Below are 22,699 nucleotides of genomic sequence, written 5' to 3'. Positions count from 1 at the left end.
CCCCCCGGCCCTGCGCACGGGCCGCCCCTCCCCCCGCCTCCCCGGCCCCTCTCACGGTGCCAAGATGGCGGCGGCGGCGGGCGGCGGCAGTTGCCCCGGGCCTGGCTCCGCGCGGGGCCGCTTTCCGGGCCGGCCGCGGGGCTCCGGCGGGGGCGGGGGCCGCGGCGGACGGGGCAACGGGGCCGAGAGAGTGCGGGTAGCTCTGCGGCGCGGCGGCGGCGCGGCGGGGCCGGGCGGAGCCGAGCCCGGGGAGGACACGGCCCTGCTCCGTTTGCTGGGACTCCGCCGGGGCCTGCGCCGGCTTCGCCGCCTGTGGGCTGGCCCGCGCGTCCAGCGGGGCCGGGGCAGGGGCCGGGGCCGGGGCTGGGGCCCGAGCCGGGGCTGCGTGCCAGAGGAGGACAGCAGTAACGAGGAATCCGACGATGAGGTGAGGCGGTCGGAGGCGTCCCCAGCGCGGAGCGGGGCGGAGGCAAGGGGCTTCAGGGTCTGCGTGGCTCCCGGGTGGCGTGGGAAAATCGGTCCTCAGGGCTCCTACCGGGAGAAGGAGCCCTGGAAAGAGGCGTGAGAGTATTGAAATAGGCTGCACGGAGCTTTCGGTGGAAGGGGCTTCTGAAAGTGTATAGAGAAGTCCCGGTTGCAGCTGGCCACTTGGGCCCGAGGCGGGTCCTGCTGAAGGATCCTAGGCTGATTCTTCTTGGTAGTCAGCAAAGCTAGGGCAGTACAGGTTTCAGCGAGGAGGCAGTGGGGACTACATGCCGTCTCCGTGGTGGTTGACAGCAGCAGCGTGGCTTTGGTGGACCGAGGCCAGGGCTGTCTGGGTTGTAGGCTTCCCCCCGGACCCTGTAACCTGTGACACATCCCTGGTTTCACCAGTGCCCCAATTTCCTTTCTGACCTAAGGTGGAGGGTAGAGTGGTGGAGGGCTTCCTCCTGGGGCATGGGTTGAAAGGGCACTAACAACTGTGGAATGGAGTGAAGGGTGAGACTTGGCTTTCTGGCAGGTCTGAGTTCAGCTCAGTCCAAGCTCTCAGAAAAAGCAGGAAGGTGCAGGTTGTATTACTTAGGACCAATGGTTAGTAACCAGTTGGGGGCCCTCCTTTCTCATCCTTGGGTACCCCTATTCCGTTTTTCACTCATAAAGAAACTATGACCCACGAGGATGTAAAAGGTGGGTCCCATTTTTCCGCGAGTTGGAGTATGAGGGAACTCTTGAATGTAGTGTCTACTGCCTAACCTGAGGGGACCATGTTTTGTTCCCCTTCTGAGCCAGTGGGCCAATGACTGACGGCTGTGCTGGGGTGGGGATCAAAATACCCTGTGGTTCTGTCCGTAGAGAGGGAGCTTGTTTTCTACTCTCTTTTAGACTTAATTCTTTTATAAATAGGCAGGGGTATGTTAAAGGGGAAGCTGGGGATATTCCTTGATATCTGAGTCCCAGGTGGAACGAGGGCTTTGGTACTGACTGCTGTTTCTCCCCTCCACCCCTGGCCCCCTAAATCAGGAGTTTCAGGGTTTTCATTCAGATGAAGATGTGGCCCCCAGTTCCCTGCGCTCTGCGCTCCGATCCCAGCGAGGTGAGTGATGGGAAACTCTACCTCTGTAGCTCTACAGAAATGTTATTCTCGCTCTTCATGCCAGCTCTTCCCTATACACCTAGAGTCTCCATCAGTTACTGAGTGTGTTCTTTGTTCAAAGCCCAAACTAGGCTGGGCTGTGGGGGAAATAGACAAGTAAGATTTAGTCTTTGCCCCGCCCCACCCCAGTCCCTGGAGTGCCTTCCTCAGTCTTCAGGGCCAGGTTGACCCATCTCCCCACACCTATTCTCCTTTTAGGTCGAGCCCCCCGAGGTCGGGGCCGCAAGCATAAGATGACCCCCCTTCCGCCTCCTCGCCTAGCAGATGTGGCTCCTACACCCCCAAAGACCCCTGCCCGGAAACGGGGTGAGGAGGGCACAGAACGGATGGTGCAGGCACTGACTGAACTTCTCCGGCGGGCCCAGGAACCCCCAGCCCCCCGGAACCGGGCATGTGAGCCCTCCACCCCCCGTCGGTCTCGGGGACGGCCCCCAGGACGGCCAGCAGGCCCTTGCAGGAAGAAGCCACCAGCAGTAGTGGTGGCAGAAGCAGCTGTGACAATCCCCAAACCTGAGCCCCCACCTCCTGTGGTTCCAATAAAACACCGAACTGGCAGCTGGAAGTGCAAGGAGGGGCCAGGCCCAGGACCTGGGACCCCCAAGCGTGGAGGACAGTCTGGGCGTGGAGGCCGTGGAGGCCGGGGCCGAGGCCGAGGAGGGCTCCCTCTTGTGATCAAGTTTGTTTCAAAAGCCAAGAAAGTGAAGATGGGACAGTTGTCCTTGGGACCTGAATTAAGTCAGGGTCAAGGTCAAACTGGGGAAAGCTGGCAGGATGCCCCCCAAGGAAAAGTTGGCTCTGGACAGGGAGGGGGTCCTTGCTGGAAGAAGCAGGAGCAGAAGCTGGAGGAGGAGGAAAGGGAGGAGGAGAAAGAAGAAGAGAAGGCCAAGGAGGAGGGGGGAGAGAAAGAAGAGAAAGTTATAGCTGAGGAAGAGATGGTGCTAACCAAGGAAAAGGAGGAGGCAAAGCTGCCATCACCACCTGCAACTCCTCCAGCCCCTCCTCCTCCACCCGGCCCACCTCTGTCAGCATCTCCTCCCCCCCCACCTTGCCCTCCACCACCCCCATTGTCCCCCCCACCCCTACCACCTCCTCCACCGCCGCCTGCCCCAGATGAGCAGGAAGAATCCCCTCCTCCCGTGGTTCCAGCTACCTGTTCCAGGAAGAGAGGCCGGCCTCCGCTGACTCCCAGCCAGCGGGCGGAGCGGGAAGCTGCTCGGGCAGGACCAGAGGGCCCCTCCCCTCCCACTTCAACCCCTAGCATCACCACGGGAGGCCCTCCAGAAGACAGTCCCACTGTGGCACCCAAAAGCACCACCTTCCTGAAGAATATCCGGCAGTTTATTATGCCTGTGGTGAGTGCGCGTTCCTCCCGTGTCATCAAGACACCCCGGCGATTTATGGATGAAGACCCCCGCAAACCCCTAAAGGTGGAAGTCTCACCTATTCCGCGGCCTCCCATTGCCATCTCCCCATTGGCCCCACAGGAACCAGCACCAGCTCCCTCTCCACCACGTGCCCCAACTCCCCCACCTACCCCAGTTCCACTCCCCGAGAAGAGACGTTCCATCCTAAGAGAACCCACATTTCGTTGGACCTCACTGACCCGGGAGCTGCCCCCTCCTCCCCCTGCCCCTCCGCCAGCTCCACCCCCAGTGCCTGCCCCTGTAACCCCATCTCGAAGGCCCCTGCTCCTTCGGGCCCCTCAGTTTACCCCAAGCGAGGCCCACCTGAAGATATATGAATCGGTGCTCACTCCTCCTCCTCCTCTTGGGGCTCTTGAAGCCTCTGAGCCAGAGTCTCCTCCTGCCGATGACTCTCCAGCTGAGCCTGAGCTGCGGGCAGTGGGTCGCACCAACCACCTCAGCTTGCCTCGATTTGCTCCTGTGGTCGCCACTCCTGTTAAGGCCGAGGGGCTCCCTCATGGGGCTCCAGCTCTAAGCAATGGGCAACAGCCCCAGACTCAGCTACAGCAGCCCCTGCAGGCCTCGCAAGCCCAGCTACTGCCCCAGACACCACCACCATCACAGCAGGCACAGCCACAGTTACAACCACAACCACCGCTGCCACCACCACAACAGCCACCACCATTGGAAAAGACCCAGATTGTGGACCTGGGTTCCTTACCACTCTCTGGGGTGGAGGAGAAAATGTTCAGCCTTCTCAAGAGAGCCAAAGTACAACTATTCAAGATTGACCAGCAGCAGCAGCAGAAAGTGGCATCTTCTATGCCGGTGAGCATGGGCCTTTGGCCAGGCTCCTGCACCCAGTCCATCTAGCCGTGATTCTCTGCAACCCCTTGACCTGCCTCCCTAGGCACCCTCCTTCCTGCATTATAGGGACCCCTTAGTCCTTCTCCCATTCCCCAGATTCCCGAGTTCCTTTTCTGGCCCCACTTCTCCCCATGCTATCCCCCATCCCCATCTTTCCAGCCATGACCTTGTTTATTCCCTCCTACCCTCCAGCTGAGCCCTGGCGGGCAGATGGAGGAGGTTGTGGGAACTGTCAAACAGATGCCAGACAGAGGTCCTGTCAGGTCTGAAGATGAATCCGTGGAAGCTAAGAGAGAGAGACCTTCGGTATGGAGTGGGAGAATGGCCTCCTGAAGAAGGCTGATTGGAGGAACAGGGCTGCAGGAGCACAAGGAGCAATTCCCCATGTATATTCCCGGTTTCTCCTCCCCCAGGGCCCTGAGTCCCCTGTGCAAGGCCCCCGCATCAAACATGTCTGCCGTCATGCTGCTGTGGCCCTAGGTCAGGCCCGGGCCATGGTACCTGAAGACGTCCCCCGCCTCAGTGCCCTCCCTCTCCGGGATCGGCAGGACCTCGCCACAGAGGGTAGGAAGGGAGGTGTGGTGGGAGACTTGACAGTTGGGTCCGGATTGGGGGTGAGAATAGGAGTATGCTGAGAGTGGGAGCCAAGTCAGGTGCTAGGGGCCTGGTGGCAGGTGGGTTGGAGTCCTGGGTCTTAAACAAAATGGGTTTGTCTAGGGGTACCTGGGACCTGAACAGTGTGGGAAAGTGGGAACCAGAGAACTGATTGAATAGCAGAGAATAGGGCAACTAGAGGTAGCAGGCCTGGTAGCTTTGTGGCTCCATGCCCTCCTCTCCATCTGCTGCAATAGATACGTCATCAACATCTGAGACGGAGAGTGTCCCATCACGCTCCCGGCGGGGAAAGGTGGAGTCAGCAGGGCCCGGGGGGGACTCAGAGCCTGCAGGGTCTGGAGGGGCCCTAGCCCACACGCCCCGGCGCTCACTGCCTTCTCACCACGGCAAGAAGATGCGGATGGCACGGTGTGGACACTGTCGGGGCTGCCTGCGTGTGCAGGACTGTGGGTCCTGTGTCAACTGCCTGGACAAGCCCAAATTTGGGGGCCCCAACACCAAGAAGCAGTGCTGTGTGTGAGTAGTTAAGGTGCAGCCTCCATTCCCACCTGTGATTGTTTGTCCCTCAGGCCTCCTGCCCTAGCTCCTCTTCTGCCCAGCCAGAGCAGTGGGGTTGGCATCCTTGTGGAGGGCTTCCTCTCTTCCCCCAGACCACCAGTCACCTCCCCTGGTAACGTGCTGCTCCCCTCCCCAGATACCGGAAGTGTGACAAGATAGAGGCTCGGAAGATGGAACGGCTGGCTAAAAAAGGTAGTGAGTTTTGAGGAGCATTTCTCCCCAAAACCTTTAGATTTGTGGTCTGAAGGAAACCACGTCTTCTTTATTTCCCTGTCTCCCCTTATCTTTGCAATCCACCACTCTTTTCTTCTTGCCCATCATATGCTTTTGTGTTTCTCCCATATTCATTCTCTTTTGCCTCACTTTCTGGCTTTTTGCCATCCCAGCTTTGCCTCTGTCCCTCGCTAGCTCTAATCCCACTAAGTCCCCTGTTCCCACAGGCCGGACGATAGTGAAGACGCTGTTGCCCTGGGATTCCGATGAATCTCCTGAGGCCTCCCCTGGTCCTCCAGGCCCACGCCGGGGGGCGGGAGCTGGGGGACCCCGGGAGGAGGTGATGGCCCCCCCAGGGCCCGAGGAGCAGGACCCCCTCCTACTGCAGCGCAAGTCAGCCCGGCGCTGCGTCAAACAGCGACCCTCCTATGATATCTTCGAGGACTCAGATGATTCAGAGCCTGGGGGTCCTCCTGCTCCCCGGCGTCGGACCCCACGAGAGAATGGTGCGAGTTACCTGCTGCTTCCTCTAACAGTCAGTCCTGTGTTTTTGTGGAAGGGACAGGGTTCCCAGACCCAGGGCTCTGTCAGTCTGGTAGAGAAAGTGGCTGAGGGCAGAGAACGGAGAGGTTTTAAGGTAGACACGGATCTGGTATGTGAGGTTTTCAGTGAGCTTATTGAGCAAGGCCTAAGAGTCATCCTAGTGGTCCTGGGAGTCTAGGTAACAGTGGAACAGGGCTGTGGAAGAGGAGGTTGCTGGCTGGGCAGGGCAGGGCAGGGCAGGGCAGGGACCTTACTGCTAATGTGTCCCACCTAGAGCTGCCAGTGCCAGAACCTGAGGAGCAGAGCCGGCCTCGCAAACCCACCCTGCAGCCCGTGGTGCAGCTCAAGGCCCGAAAGCGCCTGGACAAGGTCAGCACAGCCCCACACAAGAAACCCAAGCCGAGCTCAAGGCATGACTCCTGTCCTCCAGGAGCTTCCCGGCAAATCAGAGTAACGGGCACACCTGATTGCCGTGGTATGTCCAGAGGACTGGCACAGAGGCATGAGGTGGGCCTGCTGGTGTGGAAAACAATGTAGGATCTGGGGGAAAGGGCAGTGGGGAGAGGAGTCTGCAGAGAGCAGGGTCTAGCAGCCTTCTGACCACCACCCCCATCCCTTCCTAGGATGCTTTGGCCCCTGGCCCCTTTGCTTCTTTTCCCAATGGCTGGACTGGAAAACAGAAGTCCCCTGACGGTGTACACCGGGTCCGTGTGGATTTTAAGGTACAGAGTTGAGGTGGGGTTGGTGCACAGGTGATATTTGAAAGAAACGTTTGGATTGTGTCAGGGAAGCCAGGACTTTATGCATGGTCTGGCTTGTACTCCTGGCTGCTCTCTGATCTCTGTCCTGTCTTCCCTTAGGAGGATTGTGACCTGGAGAATGTATGGCTGATGGGCGGCCTGAGCGTGCTCACCTCCGTGCCAGGGGGGCCGCCAATGGTGTGCTTGCTATGTGCCAGCAAAGGCCTGCATGAGGTTGGAGCCTTGCCTTTCTTGAGCCCCCTCAGAAGGGTCCCCTCCCCTGACCGTCTGGCTTCAGCCTGTGCCTGTCATTTATTCCCACCCCAGCTGGTGTTCTGCCAAGTCTGCTGTGACCCTTTCCACCCATTCTGCCTGGAGGAGGCAGAGCGGCCCTTGCCTCAGCATCATGACACTTGGTGCTGCCGCCGCTGCAAGTTCTGCCATGTCTGTGGGCGCAAAGGCCGAGGAACCAAGGTTTGGTCCCAGGGGTCAACTTGGGGATGGGGCGGGGGGAGGCATGGAGGAGAAGGCTGTCCCTTCTGCCAGTAGGTGCTGCTATTGCTGTCTTCTCCAACATCCAACAGCACCTCTTGGAGTGTGAGCGCTGCCGCCATGCTTACCACCCAGCCTGCCTGGGGCCCAGCTACCCAACCCGGGCCACACGCAAACGGCGCCACTGGGTGAGAGATGCAGCCCACACCCCTTGCTTTGGGGTCTGATTAATGCCACCACCACCCCCAAACTCGGTGTATGTAGGCCAGGACTGTCATGAAGAGGGGAAGCATTGGGGAACCTTTTGACAATTTCCTTCTGAGAACTTTGATAAGCAACAAATTTCCTCTTCAAAAATTTCATATAGACATAATTTGTATGCAGAATTTGTGTATAGTGGCTTTGGGGCTCATGGATTCTGTAGTCCCGGGCTCAGAATCCTCTGCTTTAGCCTAATTTCCACTCCTCCCATCTTCCTGTTGTGAGTTTCCCCATTTCATTTCTCTCCTACCTTTCCTCTCTCACCTCGTGCCCTTCTCCTCTTTCTCTCCCTTCCTCCTCTTTGTCTGTCTTTATCTTCCCCATTTAACTGTTCTCTTATCTGACCTTCCTCATCTATTTCCTGCTTCCTTCCTCCCCGCCATCTCCCTTTCATACTGCTCCATCCCAGTGTCTGGCTTGCCCCTAACACACCCCGTTTCCCCAGATATGCTCAGCCTGCGTGCGTTGTAAGAGCTGTGGGGCAACTCCAGGCAAGAACTGGGACGTCGAGTGGTCTGGAGATTACAGCCTCTGCCCCAGGTGCACCCAGCTCTTTGAGAAAGGTGGGGACCAGGAGGGGCCCTGGGCCCTGGGGCCAGGGGTGGGGCAGGATCCTAAACACACGGGACAAACAAATGCTCTTCTGGTGGCTTTCCACCTTTTTCTAGCTAAGGAACATTTTCTTCCTTTCGAGGTACTTCTCCACGGATGCCCATCTAGTATGTAAAACAGGAACACAGAGCTACTCAGAAGGCGGGGAATAGGGGAGTGGGGTGGGAGAGGTGGAGGGCCTAGGACCTTATCCTCTCGATGGTCCCGGAGATGCTACCCAGAACCTTAAGTCTGCAGGAGCAGTTGGGAAACCCTAAACCCTCATTTGTTTAGGCAGCACGTTTTGTAAGGTTTTGTTTTTTATGAGGTTTTGGGGCTGCAGAATGAGAAAGGAGGTCAGGTCCTCACCCAGCTTCTTGTCAGTAAGGCCAAGTAAGGGCCAAAGATGAGGGCATAATGGAGGCAGCCCTTGCGCAGTCAAGGGTTGGTGGGTCTCTGAACTAGGACTCTGAGGGGTAGGTAGTAACCCCAGCCCCTTTGACTCTCCCTTTCCTGCCTTTTCATCCAGGAAACTACTGCCCAATCTGCACACACTGCTATGAAGACAATGACTATGAAAGCAAGATGATGCAGTGCGCGCAGTGTGACCACTGGGTGCACGCCAAGTGCGAGGGGCTCTCAGGTGAGGGGGCAGAGTCCCAGAGCACGCCTCAGCCCTTAAGAGGACAGGTGGGCTAAATATTCCTTGGCGACTGAGAGGCTGCTGGGAGCCCTCGCATCTTCCCTAACCGTTTTCTCCTTTTCCACCCCGGCTTTTCCAGATGAGGACTATGAGATCCTTTCAGGGCTGCCAGACTCAGTGCTGTACACTTGTGGGCCATGTGCTGGGGCCACACACCCCCGCTGGCGAGAGGCCCTGAGTGGGGCCCTTCGGGGGGGCCTACGCCAGGTGCTCCAGGGCCTACTGAGCTCCAAGGTGGCAGGCCCACTGCTGCTGTGCGCCCAGGTCTGGAGGGCTCAGGAGGCGGGAGGGGGTGAGGCCAGGCCCAGCACTGGCCCTACTGACCTTCCCCCTTATTGCAGTGTGGGCAGGATGGGAAGCAGCTGCACTCTGGGCCCTGCGATCTGCAAGCCATAAGTCAGCGTTTTGAGGAAGGTCACTACAAGTCTGTGGTGAGAAGGACATGGGGAGGAGCGGGTGGGTGCCAGGACGAGAGGTCTGGGAGTGGGGTGGGGGCTCAGAACCTGACAAACCCCCTTACAGCACAGCTTCATGGAGGACGTGGTGGGCATCTTGACAAGACACTTGGAAGGAGAAACCCCAGAGCGCCGGGCTGGAGGCCAGATGAAGGGGCTCCTGCTGAAGGTGAGCTTTCTGGGGGATGCCTGAAGGATGTGTTGAGTGGCAGCGGAGGTTGCGGGGGGGGGGGGGTTGTCCTTCCAACCCTGCCCCCACCAACTGTTCTGGGGAAGCCAGTTCTTCTCACCCTGTTAACCTACTCCTCAGCTGCTAGAATCTGCATTCGGCTGGTTTGACGCCCACGACCCCAAGTACTGGCGACGGAGTACCCGGCTGCCAAAGTGAGCAAGGCTGGGTAACGGGAGGGGAACCGGGGAGTGAGGGCAAAGGCACAGGCATCTGGGAATCTAGGGTTCAAGCAGGCTGAAAATAGATGAGGAGCAGAGTTAGGATCGGGAGGCTGGAGAGGAGGGTAGTGGAACAAGAATGAGATTCCCCAGTGTTTCTAAACTAGCAGAGACAGATTTTTGGTTAACTCTCATTTTGTTGCTACTCTCTGCGAGGCAGTGTTACGGACACAAGTAAACAAGTCAGATTGGGCCCTGTGCTTGAAAAGTTCATGTTTAGGGGGCTGGGCTGGCACTGGTGACCCATGTGATAACGGTAGGGTAGGGAAGTCCAGGGGACTGTGCATGCCCAGAGGAGGGCCCTGCCTGAGCCTGGGATCAAGGAAGGCTTCCCAGAAGAGGTAATATCTGAGCTGAGATGTGGAGGAAAAGTATTCCAAGCATGGGTTACAGCATTTCATGTATGAAATGGCATTAGAGCCTGAGTTGCTTGGGGGATTGAAAGAAATTTCCCATGAAGAGAGGACAGAGGGTGTGTCATGGCATGTTTAGGCTGATATTAGTGGGTGGGGCAAGTCCAACAGTATTTATTAAGAGATGTCAGATGCTGACCTTGCCTGTCCACAGCGGAGTCCTTCCCAATGCGGTGTTGCCCCCATCCCTGGACCACGTCTATGCTCAGTGGAGGCAGCAGGAACCAGAGATCCCAGAATCGGGGCAGCCTCCGGGGGGCCCCTCAGCAGGTATTGGGAATTAGGGTCTGGATACTAGGGCTCCTGAGTCAGTGGGTCAGACTCCAGGTCCTGATTCTTGTACCTCCCTTCCCACGTCCCTTCCAGCTTTCCAGGGCAAGGAGCCAGCTGCTTTCTCACACATGGAGGACCCCCGTCAGTGTGCCCTCTGCCTCAAGTATGGAGATGCGGATTCCAAGGTGAGGGCTGCTGTGTGAAGCCCCAGGACGTGGGGTCTGGTCCCTGGGATCCCCCCTTACACCATCCCTCTTCTGCCCCAGGAGGCAGGGCGGCTCTTGTACATTGGGCAGAATGAGTGGACACATGTTAATTGTGCCATCTGGTCAGCCGAAGTGTTTGAGGAGAACGACGGCTCTCTTAAGAATGTGCATGCTGCTGTGGCTCGAGGGAGGCAGATGGTAAGGGCATGAGCCTGGAGAGGTGGGTGGCCCTCAGGGTCCCAGCTCTTCTCTCACATTGTCTTCTAGGGCTCATCCTTTCATTGCTTGTCCTAGGTGCCTTTTTTCATTGTTCCAGGACTCTGGTGCTGTAGTGATAGCAGCTTTTTTCCTGTTTGTGACTTCTGGCCATAGCTGGGCCTGAAGCCTGAGAGACTAAAAGTTAAAAGACTCCTGTTGATTGGACCTGAGGGCTGGATGCTTCCTATACAGTATGCCCTTTAGCTTTTACCATGTCCCTGTGAGGTGAGCTGTAGCCTGCGACAGAGGCATTCATGCATTCTGTCGGTGATGAGAGTTATCTATCGTGTGGGGTGGTTGGGAGGATTAAGTGAAATGATACAGGCTCCATGTTGGAACGGTGTGAGAACGATGATAAATGCTGCTCAGTAAATGTTAACTGTTGTTATTTTTCACTCTAATGCAACAGTCTGTGTCAAAAAAAAAAAAAAATCTGCAGTAGTTTGTTAAACACCAGACCCTGGATGCAGTTGGGGAAGAGGTTATGTTGGATGACGGCCTTTGCTGGGCTAGATGCTGGGCCAGGCGGGGGCCTGAGCAGAGCCTCAAGGACAGAGGTGACAAGTGCGCCAGACTCTGGCCCCGGTCACTGGCTTCTCCCCTTAGCAGCCCCTTCCACCCACAGCGCTGTGAGCTCTGCCTGAAGCCTGGAGCCACGGTGGGCTGCTGCCTCTCCTCCTGCCTCAGCAACTTCCATTTCATGTGCGCCCGGGCCAGCTATTGCATCTTTCAGGATGACAAAAAAGTTTTCTGCCAGAAACACACAGACCTGCTGGATGGCAAGGTGAGCCAGAATTGTGGGGGAGAGAGCTCTCCATAGCTCTTGCTTCCCTTTGAATACCCTGATTTCCTGGGGATGCCTCATATCCTCTCAGGGATCTCAAGCCCCTCAGTCTTGGCCCTTGCTGCCTCTCAGTGCTGCCTCCTTGTATGTTCTCCCAGAGTCCTTTAGGCCAAGTCCCCAGCTGTTCAGTCCCTGCCTACAGAGCCTTCCCCTCACATCTCCCCCCACCACCACTACCACCACCACCACCACCACCACCAATCCAGCACCCCCCATTCACCAACCCACCTCCCAGGAGATCGTGACCCCCGATGGCTTTGATGTTCTCCGCCGAGTCTATGTGGATTTTGAGGGCATCAACTTCAAGCGAAAGTTCTTGACGGGGCTTGAACCTGATGCCATCAATGTGCTCATTGGTAAGCCACCCGGTTCCCACTTACAGTCTTCCTGACCTTGTCTGGCCCCACCCCTCCTGACCTTCACTTTGTACCATAGGCTCCATCCGAATTGACTCCCTGGGTACTCTGTCTGATCTTTCGGACTGTGAGGGTCGGCTCTTCCCCATTGGCTACCAGTGAGTAGTTTGGGGATGCTCAGTGGGGTTGGGGGACCAGGGGCTGGATTCTGTTCCCAAGTCATCCTACCTTCTGTTCCCATACATCTACCCATCAGGTGCTCCCGTCTGTACTGGAGCACAGTGGATGCTCGGCGGCGCTGCTGGTATCGGTGCCGAATTCTGGAGTATCGGCCATGGGGGCCTAGGGAAGAGCCAGTTCACCTGGAGGCAGCAGAAGAGAATCAGACTATTGTGCACAGCCCCGCCCCTTCTTCAGGTACAGTCTTGGTACTACTTTCTTTTTTTCCTCAGTGCTGTCCTCCTAAAACAGTTACCCACCGATCTTTATTCCCCTCTCCTCTAAAGTGACTCGGGGGGGGTTCGCTAGTTTTCAGTTGTTAACAACGGCAATACCAAATAACTTATTGGCTGCTTGTTATGAGTTGGGCCTGTGCTCAGCATTTCATAGGAAATGAGGAGGAGAGAGCACCATGGTCTTAGCTTGTGAGTTGGGGACAAATGTAGCAGACATTTATGGCTTCCTGACTCAGGGCTACATGCTCACATAATGCTCCCCATCACTCTCTGAGGAAGGTACAAGCTCCACTTTACTGTGGTAAATATGGTGGAGTCAGGTGACAGTGGTAGAGCCAGGATTTGAACCTGGATCTGCTCCGTACCCAACTGGTGCCCTTACAGCCATGTTGGCACTGAGGGATGGAGCTGGGAGCTAGAAAGGGCTGGGAGAGCTATAAAGGGAGAGGCTATCATGGGCTGAATGGGAGAGGAGATTGGGGTGGTGGTGGTGGTGGTAAGGGGTTTATTCCAGTTAGGAGCATGACATGAAATGGAGATGGGAGGAGGGAGTACCTGCCCTGGCTGGAAACGGGAGTGTTGGGGGAAGGAGGAGGCAACAACCAGCTTGCAAAGATCGGGTGGAGCCAGGTAATGGGAAGCCTCAAGCACCAGGATGGGGCGGATGCATTTGATGTGGCAGGGATATCCAGAGCAGGTAAGAAAGTGGTGGAGAGAGGACAGTGCCCCTCGTGGCATGTGGGAGCTGACCCAGAGAGACCAACAGGCAGCCCTGACATCTTCCAGGAAGGTGGGGGAAATGGCAAAAGATGGGTTGGGTGCAGTCACCAAAAGACCTTGACCCAGAAGTATGTGTGGACGTTTTGCAGTTGTCACAGTGGGAGTTTGGGGCCTGGGTGACATCTGGCAATGTGTGGGACAAGGGCAGAAAAGGCCCAGTCAGCTCAGAAGAAGCAAGGGCATATGAAAAGGCTTTACCAGAAGAGCCCCTGCCTCCCTGACGCAGTTCTCTCACCTCTTCAGAGCCTCCGGATCATGAAGACCCCCTGCCAGATACAGATGCCCTTATCCCTAGAGCACCTGAGCACCACTTGCCTGTTCAAAATTTGGACCCCCCACTTCGGCCAGATCCCAGCAGCATCCCTCCAGCTCCCCGCTCTTTCTTGGGGGCTCGAATCAAAGTGCCCAACTACTCACCATCCCGGAGGCCCTTGGGCGGTATCTCCTTTGGACCCCTGCCCTCCCCTGGTGAGCACCTGGGAGTGTTGGGGGGAGGAAGGGTGGGGTGAGCCAGGAGCTCTTGACTGACACTGACCCTTCCCCCCACAGGAAGTCCATCTTCTTTGACCCACCACATTCCTACAGTGGGTGATCCAGACTTCCCAGCTCCTCCCAGACGCTCCCGTCGTCCCAGTCCCCTCGCCCCCAGGCCACCACCATCACGGCGGGCCTCCCCTCCTTTCAGAACCTCCCCTCAGCTCAGGGTGCCCCCTCCTACCTCAGTCGTTACAGCCCTTACACCTACCTCAGGGGAGCTGGCTCCCCCTGGCCCAACCCCATCTCCTCCACCACCCACTGAAGACCTGGGCCCAGATTTTGAGGACATGGAGGTGGTTTCAGGACTGAGTGCTGCTGACCTGGACTTTGCGGCCAGCCTATTGGGGACTGAGCCCTTCCAGGAAGAGATTGTGGCTGCAGGGGCCATGGGGAGCAGCCATGGGGGCCCAGGGGACAGCTCAGAGGAGGAGACCAGCCCCACTACCCACTATATCCACTTCCCTGTGACTGTGGTGTCTGGCTCTGTCCTGGTTCCTGGTGGCCTCCCTGGAGCCCCCCGCATTGAACAGCTGGATGGAGTGGATGATGGCACAGACAGCGAGGCTGAGGCCATCCAGCAGTCTGGAGGCCAGGGGGCTCCCCCTTCAGGGCCAGGAGTGGGCCGGGCTGGGGTCATCGGGACTTCAGGAGACAGAACCCGACCTCCTGAGGACCTGCCATCGGAAATTGTGGATTTTGTGTTGAAGAACCTCGGGGGGCCCGGGGAGGGGGGTGCTGGGCCCAGAGAGGAACCACTCCCCCTACCGCCTCCCTTGGCAAATGGCAGCCAGCCCCCCCAGGGCCTATCCCCCAGCCCAGCAGACCCTACCCGGACGTTTGCCTGGCTCCCTGGAGCCCCAGGGGTCCGGGTGTTGAGCCTGGGTCCTGCCCCTGAGCCCCCCAAACCTGCTACATCCAAAATCATCCTTGTCAACAAGCTGGGGCAAGTGTTTGTGAAGATGGCTGGGGAAGGTGAACCTGTTCCACCCCCTGTGAAGCAGCCACCCCTACCCTCTCCCATTCCTCCCACAACCCCCACCTCCTGGACTCTGCCCCCAGGACCTCTGCTGGGTGTGCTGCCAGTAGTAGGGGTGGTCCGCCCCGCCCCGCCCCCACCCCCTCCTCCACTGACGCTGGTATTAAGCAGTGGTCCCCCCAGCCCACCGCGCCAGGCCATCCGCGTCAAGAGGGTATCCACCTTCTCCAGCCGTTCCCCTCCAGCGCCTCCCCCAAGCAAGACCCCCCGGATGGATGGAGATGCAGAGTTGTTGGAGAGTATCCCTCAGGTTCCAGGTCTTGGTAGCAGTGGGTAAGTGAGCGCTGGGGGTGGGATGGGGGAAGGTAAGGGAAGTGAGCAAGAGAAGGTAGTTCAGCCTTTTCATGGTTCCCCCCAGGTTTAGCCGAGTGAGAATGAAAACGCCCACAGTGCGTGGAGTTCTCGATCTGGATGATCCTGGGGAGGAAAGCCCTGGGTAAGTGGAGTGGCCAGTTCGCCTTTTCCCAAAGGCCCTGGACCTGTGTCCCTTTCCCCTGCTGACAGGTCTCTCCTCACAGGCCCCTCCCGGAACGGTCCCCTCTGCTGTCACTTCCAGACAGTCGTCCTCCCCAGGTCCCCGATGGTCCCCCTGACCTGCTGCTTGAGTCTCAGTGGCACCACTACTCAGGTAGGGACCAGCATGCTCCCTTGCTCTTTCCTTTCATGTGCTTGGTTCATCTGGGTCACAGACAGATACAGGATTGATCCACTTCAGAAAACACTGCACACTGAGCGTGAGCCAAGGCTAAATGCTAGAGTTACAGAGATGCCCTCGGGGAGCTGATGGCCCAGTGGCAGAAATGGATGAAATTACAGCTCATTGTGAGAGGTCTTTTGAAAGTCCTTTGCCCAGGATGCCCAAGAGCCCAGGGGAGGTCCTCAAAGCCTAATCTGCCAGGGCCAGAGGCTTAAGTACCTAGTAAAGCCAAAGATGAAGTTCCAGGGAGCATCCAGAGAAGATGGAGCCCATCTAGGGCCTAGAGGAGGGACAGGAATGGAGGGAAGAAAATCAGTAGGGTCGAGGACTGGTGTACCGCATGGGTAAGTGGTGCAGGGTGAGGTGGAGGGTGGTGGTGTCTGAAGACAGAGTGGTTGATGAAGAAACCAAAACACACACAGGTACTCACCATATAGCTCAGCTAAGGATGGGGGTGAGGCAGCAGTTTAGAGGGGTTTGGTGAACTCTGAGCCAGCAAAATCAAGGATAAGGAGGACGGATGATCATGGATGGAAAGGGAGTTGGGAGGGGGCATGATGGTCTATTTTGAACGGGAGTCCCCTGAGATGGAGGAAGGGAGGTGAGGATTTGTAGAGATAATTAGTTAGGTCACAGGGTGGGGGCAGTTAGGTGTAGTTGCAACCAGTGACTCAATGAATCTGGAAATCCAGGTCTCTGCTAATAGAGGAATCTGTTAAGATCATGGTAGCTGAGGGCAGTGGGAGAGTGAGAGGGCTGTGGTCAAATAAGCTGGTAATAGAGCAGCCTGAAGCCCAGAATTTGTTGTGGCCCCAATCCTGTCCAATTGTGTGGATTTTGTCATTACATAGAGTTCAGCTGCCGAGTACGGAAGTGAAGCAAGGTGGACTGCAAATACTTAACTGAGAGGCTGCTTGTGGGGGTCACAGGTGGCATGAAGATGTGGCAGTGATCATGAGAGGCAGGCCCTGCCCTTAGGGACCAGGCCACATTTTGTTAGGAGAAAACAGACATGGACGTGAGCAAGTGCACTGCAGGTTAGCTAGGGGACTGTGAGAAAGTCCCTGGGGAGGCCCCTATAGTCAGTCCTGCTGTGTTCAGGGGGCAGGATGGAGGTGAGGATGGGGAGCACCATGAAAGGAGGAGGAAGAAGTTGTCAGGGGTAGATCCCTGGGGTGTTGAGGCCTGGAGACAGTGGGGGTCACCCAGCAAGAGTCAGGTTGACAGCCAGGCCTCTAAACCTCACCTGGTTCCTGAACTCCAGGCTCCTACACCCTGCTGCCTGCTCACCTTCAGCACCTGTGGGTTGACAGGGAGAGTTTCTAAGAGGCATCTCAAATTCAACATGGCCTAAGTTGAGCTCTCAACCTGCACCCCTAATCTCATCCTCCCCACCCTTCCCATCTCAGTTTTATCCTTCCAATTGCTCAGGCCCCAAACTCATCGCCCCCTCCTTTCCCTTACACGCTTGTCCTTGACCTCCCCTTCTTTCCCTTACACCGACATCTCCTGCATCAGCAAGTCTTGTCTGCTCCCTAAAACCTGTCCAGAATCTGACCACTTCTTCCTCCTCCACTCCACCCACTCCAGGCTGAGTCTCTTCATACTCTCCCGCCTGGACTACAGCAGCAGCCTTCCCCGTGGTCTCCCTCCTCCTCTTTTGCCCCTCACAGTTTGTTTCTTACACAAAGCCAAAGGGATCTTGTTATTACCCGAGTGGATTCGGGGCCCTTCTTGGCTCAGAGCCCTCCCCTCATTCTCACCACAACCCACCGGGTCCTTCACTATCCGCTTCTCCCCCACCTCCCCACCCCCCATTACCTTGCTGGTGACTTCTTTTCTTCTGCACCTTATTCACCTTGCTCCACCCACACTGGCCTTCCTGTCATTTCTTGAACATACCAAACGTACTCTTGCCTCAGGGCCTTTGCATTGGCCATTCCCTCTGCAACAGACACTTCCTGATTTGTCTGTATGGCTCCCTGTCTCGGTCCTCCTCTCTCTGCTCCCAGTAGAGTCCAGTTCCCAGTGAGACCTTCCCATGCATCGTGAGCATGCATGCACACACTCCTCTCATCTCCCCAGCTTCCTTTTCTCTACTGCTTTCCACCCTTGTCTGACCCCGTACGTTATTTGCCTTTTTCTTTATTGTTTCTTCCCCAACTAGAATGTAAGCTCTATAGGGTAGGGACTTGGGTTAGAAAACATTTGTTGAAAAAACAAACTCAAAGTCCACATGTAAAACAGAACTATTACCTAGTCAGAATTAACCCTCAAGAAATCCGTTAAATAGTTCGTCATATACAACATACTTACTTCCATGAGTATGGACCTGTGTGATATATGTATGATATTTACAGAAATGTGTTATATATAAACAAAACCCATGTGCAAAACATAAATCTCCAGTATTTTCAGTTTTGTGTGAGAGACAGCAGAATGATGGGGTCAACGGGCACTGACAGAACTGGCTTTGTATGAGCCACAGCAAGCCACAGCACTCCAGGCCTCAGTGGGACTACTTATGTGGCCAGGAGGGCCTGCAGAAAAGGAATCACAGACCCCTTAGGAAAAATAACCTCCATGCTGCAGGGCTCTTTTGGCAATTGGAGCAGGAGGAGGGCTGTCAGATCCTGGAATCTATTCTTGTGCCTGGGGAGGAAGGGGGCACGACATCTGCTAGAAGGGCATGGGGGAGCCCGGGGTGGGGTGTGGCTTCTGAGTCCAGGAAGGGTGATCCCACCAATTCTGACATGCTGCCTGGGACAGGTGAGGCTTCAAGCTCTGAGGAAGAGCCTCCATCCCCAGAGGACAAAGAGAACCAGACCCCGAAACGGGCTGGCCCACACCTGCGCTTTGAGATCAGCAGCGAGGATGGGTTCAGTGTGGAGGCAGAGAGCTTGGAGGGTGAGTTGGGCGTGCCTTGACCGGGAGGGCAAGTGTCTGGCAGAACACCGTTCTGACTCGGCCCTCTCCCCAGGGGCATGGAGAACTCTGATTGAGAAGGTGCAAGAGGCCCGGGGGCATGCCCGGCTCCGGCATCTCTCCTTTAGTGGTAAGTGGGGGGTGGGATGACTCCCCAGGGGCAAGATGGGCCATGCCACTCATGTGTTCTCACCTTTGACGCTTCCCAGGAATGAGTGGGGCAAGGCTCCTGGGCATCCACCACGATGCTGTCATCTTCCTGGCAGAGCAGCTACCTGGGGCCCAGCGCTGTCAACACTATAAGTTCCGCTACCACCAGCAGGGCGAGGGCCAGGAGGAGCCACCCGTAAATCCCCATGGGGCAGCCCGTGCTGAGGTCTATCTCCGGTGAGAGCTCTGGAGGGTCCAGATTAGGTCAGTACATATTGGGAAACAGACCCGGAGAGAAGACCCTAGACTACTCCAAAAATTATTTCTAGAGTTGAGATCAGAAGAATGAACTCCACCCATTTCCCCTTTGGCTGTTTCTTAAACAGCAGCCATATTGTCTCCTGCCAGCAGCAAGTCCAGGCAAAGAATGGGTCCGCAGCATCTCCTTGAAGGAATGGCTGTGAGCCTCCCCCCCCTTGCTCCCTCCTGCAGGAAGTGCACCTTTGATATGTTCAACTTCCTGGCTTCCCAGCACCGGGTGCTCCCTGAGGGAGCCACCTGTGACGAGGAAGAGGACGAGGTGCAGCTCAGGTCAACCAGGTATGGAGGGCAGGCTGGGGTACCGGGGGTGGTCTGGGAGGGTCCTAAAGAGGGTGGCCAAGGGTGAGAGAGAGTCTTTCCTGGGTGCCAGCCTGGGTGACATGGCCATCCCCCCCCAGACGTGCCACCAGCCTGGAGCTGCCCATGGCCATGCGCTTTCGTCACCTCAAGAAGACGTCCAAAGAGGCTGTGGGGGTCTACAGGTGAGTGGGTTGGGCGGGGGGGGGTGGGGGATTGCCCCTTAGGATGGATGAGCACCCTGCCAGGGCGGTCTCCATTCTGTCCCCCTACCTCTGAGCTCCCCCTCCCCACTCTGCCCTGCAGATCAGCCATCCACGGGCGGGGCCTGTTCTGTAAGCGCAACATCGACGCTGGCGAGATGGTCATTGAGTACTCGGGCATCGTCATTCGCTCTGTGCTGACGGACAAGCGGGAGAAGTTCTATGATGGGAAGGTGGGCTCCACCCAGTCATGGAAATGAGGTGGGGGAAGCTGGGTGGCTCACAGGGTCAGAGCTCTGACCCCCTCCCCCTCCCCGCAGGGCATCGGGTGCTACATGTTCCGCATGGATGACTTTGATGTGGTGGATGCCACGATGCACGGCAATGCTGCCCGTTTCATCAACCACTCTTGTGAGCCCAATTGCTTCTCTCGCGTCATCCATGTGGAGGGCCAGAAGCACATTGTCATCTTTGCCCTGCGGCGTATCCTCCGTGGTGAAGAGCTCACCTATGACTACAAGTTCCCCATAGAGGATGCCAGCAACAAGCTGCCCTGCAACTGTGGTGCCAAGCGCTGCCGTCGGTTCCTTAACTGAGGCTGGGGCTGCCCACCATGGCCCCCCACGACCCCGCTGCCATCTTGCCCCTAGTCTGGGGGCTCCCAAGTCCCTCCCAGAGCATCTCACCCCACCCATATGTTCAGGGTGGATGTGGGCATGCAGGTGGCAGGGGCCCTGCCTCCACTCCTCCAGCCTACTCAGCAATTGCCCCCTTCCTGCCCTGGAGGCCCAGGATGTAGATATTGTACAAAAGTTTCTAAATCCCTTCTTTTCTATGCACTTTTTTATTTAAGAGGGTGGGGTCCCAGGTGGGAACCCCCTCACAATAAAGTCTGTCAATGTTTGGATAGGTGGTGGTCTTCCCATTTGTATGGTGCTGGGTAGATGCAAATAGGAGCTCCCTGCTGCTGAATTCAGGAAGCCCATCACCCTCAACATTTAGGTGAGAGGTCACTATTCAGAATTAAAAGTAAATTGTGGGGTCTCTTAAGGCTTCCAGGTTGGAGCATAGCTGGGTCCTCGGGTTGTACTATTCCTGGGATAGCAGGACTTTCTTTCCTGGTACATCACAGGAATGGGTCCTTCTCATGGGAAGGGGAATGAGAGGATGTCTGTTCTCGCTTGGCCTAATTAATTAGGACTGTACCCTCAAGAGGGCCCCTGAATGAGGTCCAGACAGCAGGCATTTATTTCAGGGCAAACTTTATGTGGAGTACTAGGCTCAGCACACCCCAGATCAGCTGAGCTTGGACAGAACCTGCAGCTTATTTGTCCATGTAGTTCTCAAGCAAGGCCCGCAATGGTGAACGGCTGGGCAGCAGCAGAGAGTAGGTGAATGTTCACCTGGCAGTGGGCAGCCCGTATCTCGCAGCCAGGTGCCAAGTGGCACCACAGGCCATGCTCCCACCCAGCCCAGGCTTGGCCCAGCAGCACCATCAGCACTTCAGTAGGCCTGACAGCTGTGAAGCCAGAGTTGGTAGCTCTGGGGGACAGAAGCAGGAGTAAAGGGGGAGGGAGAGCAAGCTTCCAGTCCACCTCCTCTAGTCGGGGCCCCATCCCTGACTCGCCAGAGCACTGGAGCAGAAGCAGAGACTTCCTTACAGGCGTCCCCTGCCTCCTCTAGGAAGACTGGAGAGGACAGTGCAAGAGGAATGGGGTGTTAGGGCCACTGCAAACCAAGCCAGGATAAGGGGAGGGAGCCAACTTCCCCTTGGCAGCAGCGCGAACAGGACGACAGAAGCAGGGCCAGCACCACGGGCAGGGGCAAGATCCTATAAGACCTGCAGAGAGTTGACTGGCCGGGATGGTTTGGTGCTCGGAAGTCCACGGCAGACTGGGAGCTGGATTCCTGGGAGCTAGGGACGCTCGCCTTTCCAGATGTCAGGACACAGGAGTTGAGAGCAAAGCGGTGTCTGCCCCATTCCCACATCGTCAGCCCAAACCTCATCCTTATCCTTCGAAGGGGCTACACCCTCGCCTTTAATCCCTTGGCTAGCCTTTGAGTCCCGGACCTCTCTAGAACCCCTTCATGGCGCACCACCTCCTTTTATCTCTAGGCTCCTTCAGTGGGGCTAACCTTCCTCCTGGATCCAGGCCCCGCCCGCCCGACACCTAGCCACGCCCTCCAACCCCGCCGGGCCCCACCCCCACCCCCGCAAGCGGCGCCCTCGCCGTGGCCCTCGGAAACCCCACTAGCACCTTTCTGCAGCTCAGTCCGGATTGGCCGCGGCTCCCCGCGGGAGTGGAGGCCGTGGCCCCGTCGCCGCAGGGACTACACAGCTCCGCGCCGATGGGGTTGCTCTGTTCGGGAGCACATCCTATCTACGAACGGGTATTGCCGGAAGTCGCCGAGGTCATTGAGTCCACAATTTTCCCTAAGCTCGTAGCCTGGGGGGCGAGAGGAGCTCTCGTTCAGCCGCCAAGCCCGCCCCCCTTTGCCCAACAGGCACCTCCCTTCGATTGTACTCACCCCAACCTCTCAGTTATGTCCCCGCCCCTGCAGTCCCGCACAAGCCCGGTTTTCTGGACGCCGTCTCTACACAGGGCCCCTCTTTTCACTACCCTACCTTGGCCACGCCCCCTAAGACCCACCCGCTTCTGCATCAAGCTCCGCTCACAACCGGATCATCTGCATAAAGCCCGCCCTTCCCACGGGCCCCTCCCTCGCCTCTCATAGGCCTCGCCCCTTTCGTTGCGCTTTCCGAACTCACACCGTCCCCTTTCGCTTAGGCCCAGGCCCTTACCACTGTCTTCCCTGCCAAAGGCCCCCCGCCCCTACCTCTAAGCTTGAGGTCGCACCCTATAGGGTCGCACCCCTTACCCCGCCAGTTCCGCCCGGATATGTGCGCATGCCCAGTCGCTGCTCCTCACCTGCACAAGGGGTAACCCGAAGCTCTGGAACTGCCGCAGCACACGTTGTCTGAGTTCCATTGCTCTAAGCGGCGGATACCGGGAGGCTTCGGGCGGCGCTGCCTAGGCCAGGACGATTGCAGCCGTCCGGAGGTGGTGGTGGGGCCCCATCGGGGCGGGGCTGCAGCCTGGGGTGCCGGGACCACAGGACTTCCGACTGGGGCCACTGCCGCACTTTCCAGGAAACCAAGGCGGAGGAAGGAAGCAGTGGACGTGGGGGAAACGGGGAATCTGCATCCCCTCCCTATTCCCAGCCCCCGGACCATCATGAGAGAGGCCCACAAGCCTTCAAGGTGACTAAGAGCAAGGACTCTGGTGCCAGACTGCATAGATTCGTGTCCCATCTCGACCAATACTCACCTTCCCACACCACCCCCCTTTTCCCAACCGTAAAATGGGATAACAACGGTAACTGCTGCATAGGATTATTGGGGAGAATTAAACCCTAACTAGAG

The 22,699-nt window shown here is 57.2% G+C and overlaps 2 protein-coding genes and 1 long non-coding RNA gene across 8 annotated transcripts; 1 reads left to right on the top strand and 2 right to left on the bottom strand.

The window, feature by feature from the left end:
• The first annotated feature begins 64 nt into the window (after positions 1-64).
• KMT2B (lysine methyltransferase 2B) lies at positions 65-20,176 on the top strand. 5 transcript variants are annotated; one of them, XM_037819306.1, is made up of 38 exons: positions 365-427; positions 1,501-1,573; positions 1,832-3,864; positions 4,096-4,209; positions 4,317-4,467; positions 4,755-4,810; positions 4,913-5,034; positions 5,213-5,268; positions 5,517-5,795; positions 6,107-6,201; positions 6,456-6,554; positions 6,693-6,806; positions 6,900-7,046; positions 7,157-7,252; positions 7,771-7,888; positions 8,446-8,559; positions 8,699-8,883; positions 8,961-9,050; positions 9,142-9,243; positions 9,385-9,458; positions 10,092-10,207; positions 10,304-10,395; positions 10,477-10,614; positions 11,300-11,458; positions 11,754-11,874; positions 11,954-12,032; positions 12,131-12,291; positions 13,353-13,577; positions 13,659-14,955; positions 15,041-15,118; positions 15,201-15,310; positions 18,149-18,286; positions 18,360-18,434; positions 18,514-18,691; positions 18,947-19,054; positions 19,174-19,257; positions 19,379-19,508; positions 19,596-19,871. In XM_037819306.1, exons 3-38 carry the CDS (start codon positions 1,867-1,869, stop codon positions 19,869-19,871), a joined length of 7,575 nt encoding a protein of 2,524 aa, XP_037675234.1. In that variant the 5' UTR covers positions 365-427; positions 1,501-1,573; positions 1,832-1,866. The 5 variants fall into 5 exon arrangements, with proteins under 5 accessions (XP_037675231.1, XP_037675233.1, XP_037675236.1 ...); XM_037819303.1 differs by having other exon boundaries at positions 65-427; positions 4,755-5,034; positions 19,596-20,176; XM_037819305.1 differs by lacking the exon at positions 18,514-18,691 and having other exon boundaries at positions 65-427; positions 4,755-5,034; positions 19,596-19,738.
• On the bottom strand, positions 9,726-18,913 carry LOC119521236. Of its 2 annotated transcripts, XR_005214318.1 has the most exons (4): positions 18,498-18,913; positions 16,626-16,678; positions 12,103-12,236; positions 9,726-11,084 (listed from the first exon to the last, which is right to left on the bottom strand). It is a non-coding gene; the product is annotated as an uncharacterized LOC119521236 (long non-coding RNA). The 2 variants fall into 2 exon arrangements; XR_005214317.1 differs by lacking the exons at positions 16,626-16,678; positions 18,498-18,913 and adding an exon at positions 13,527-13,772.
• Positions 19,184-22,536, bottom strand: IGFLR1 (IGF like family receptor 1). The gene is given in 5 exon segments (XM_037819233.1): positions 19,184-21,247; positions 21,534-21,639; positions 21,641-21,722; positions 22,222-22,280; positions 22,282-22,536. Coding segments are annotated over 5 exon segments (504 nt in total). The 5' UTR covers positions 22,482-22,536; the 3' UTR covers positions 19,184-21,190.
• Between the last annotated feature and the right edge of the window lie 163 nt (positions 22,537-22,699).

Source organism: Choloepus didactylus, chromosome 27 (genome assembly GCF_015220235.1).
Source record: "Choloepus didactylus isolate mChoDid1 chromosome 27, mChoDid1.pri, whole genome shotgun sequence".
NCBI classification, from domain to species: Eukaryota; Metazoa; Chordata; class Mammalia; order Pilosa; family Megalonychidae; genus Choloepus; species Choloepus didactylus.
The sequence above is the reverse complement of the archived record's forward strand: the minus strand, read 5'-3'. Positions and strand labels throughout refer to the sequence as shown.

Coding starts and splice junctions, on each gene's coding strand:
- KMT2B (XM_037819303.1), top strand. CDS start 65: ATGGCGGCGGCGGCGGGCGGCGGCAGTTGCCCCGGGCCTGGCTCCGCG. Junction 4,210..4,316: donor CTAAGAGAGAGAGACCTTCG/GTATGGAGTGGG, acceptor CTCCTCCCCCAG/GGCCCTGAGTCCCCTGTGCA. Junction 9,051..9,141: donor AAGGTCACTACAAGTCTGTG/GTGAGAAGGACA, acceptor ACCCCCTTACAG/CACAGCTTCATGGAGGACGT.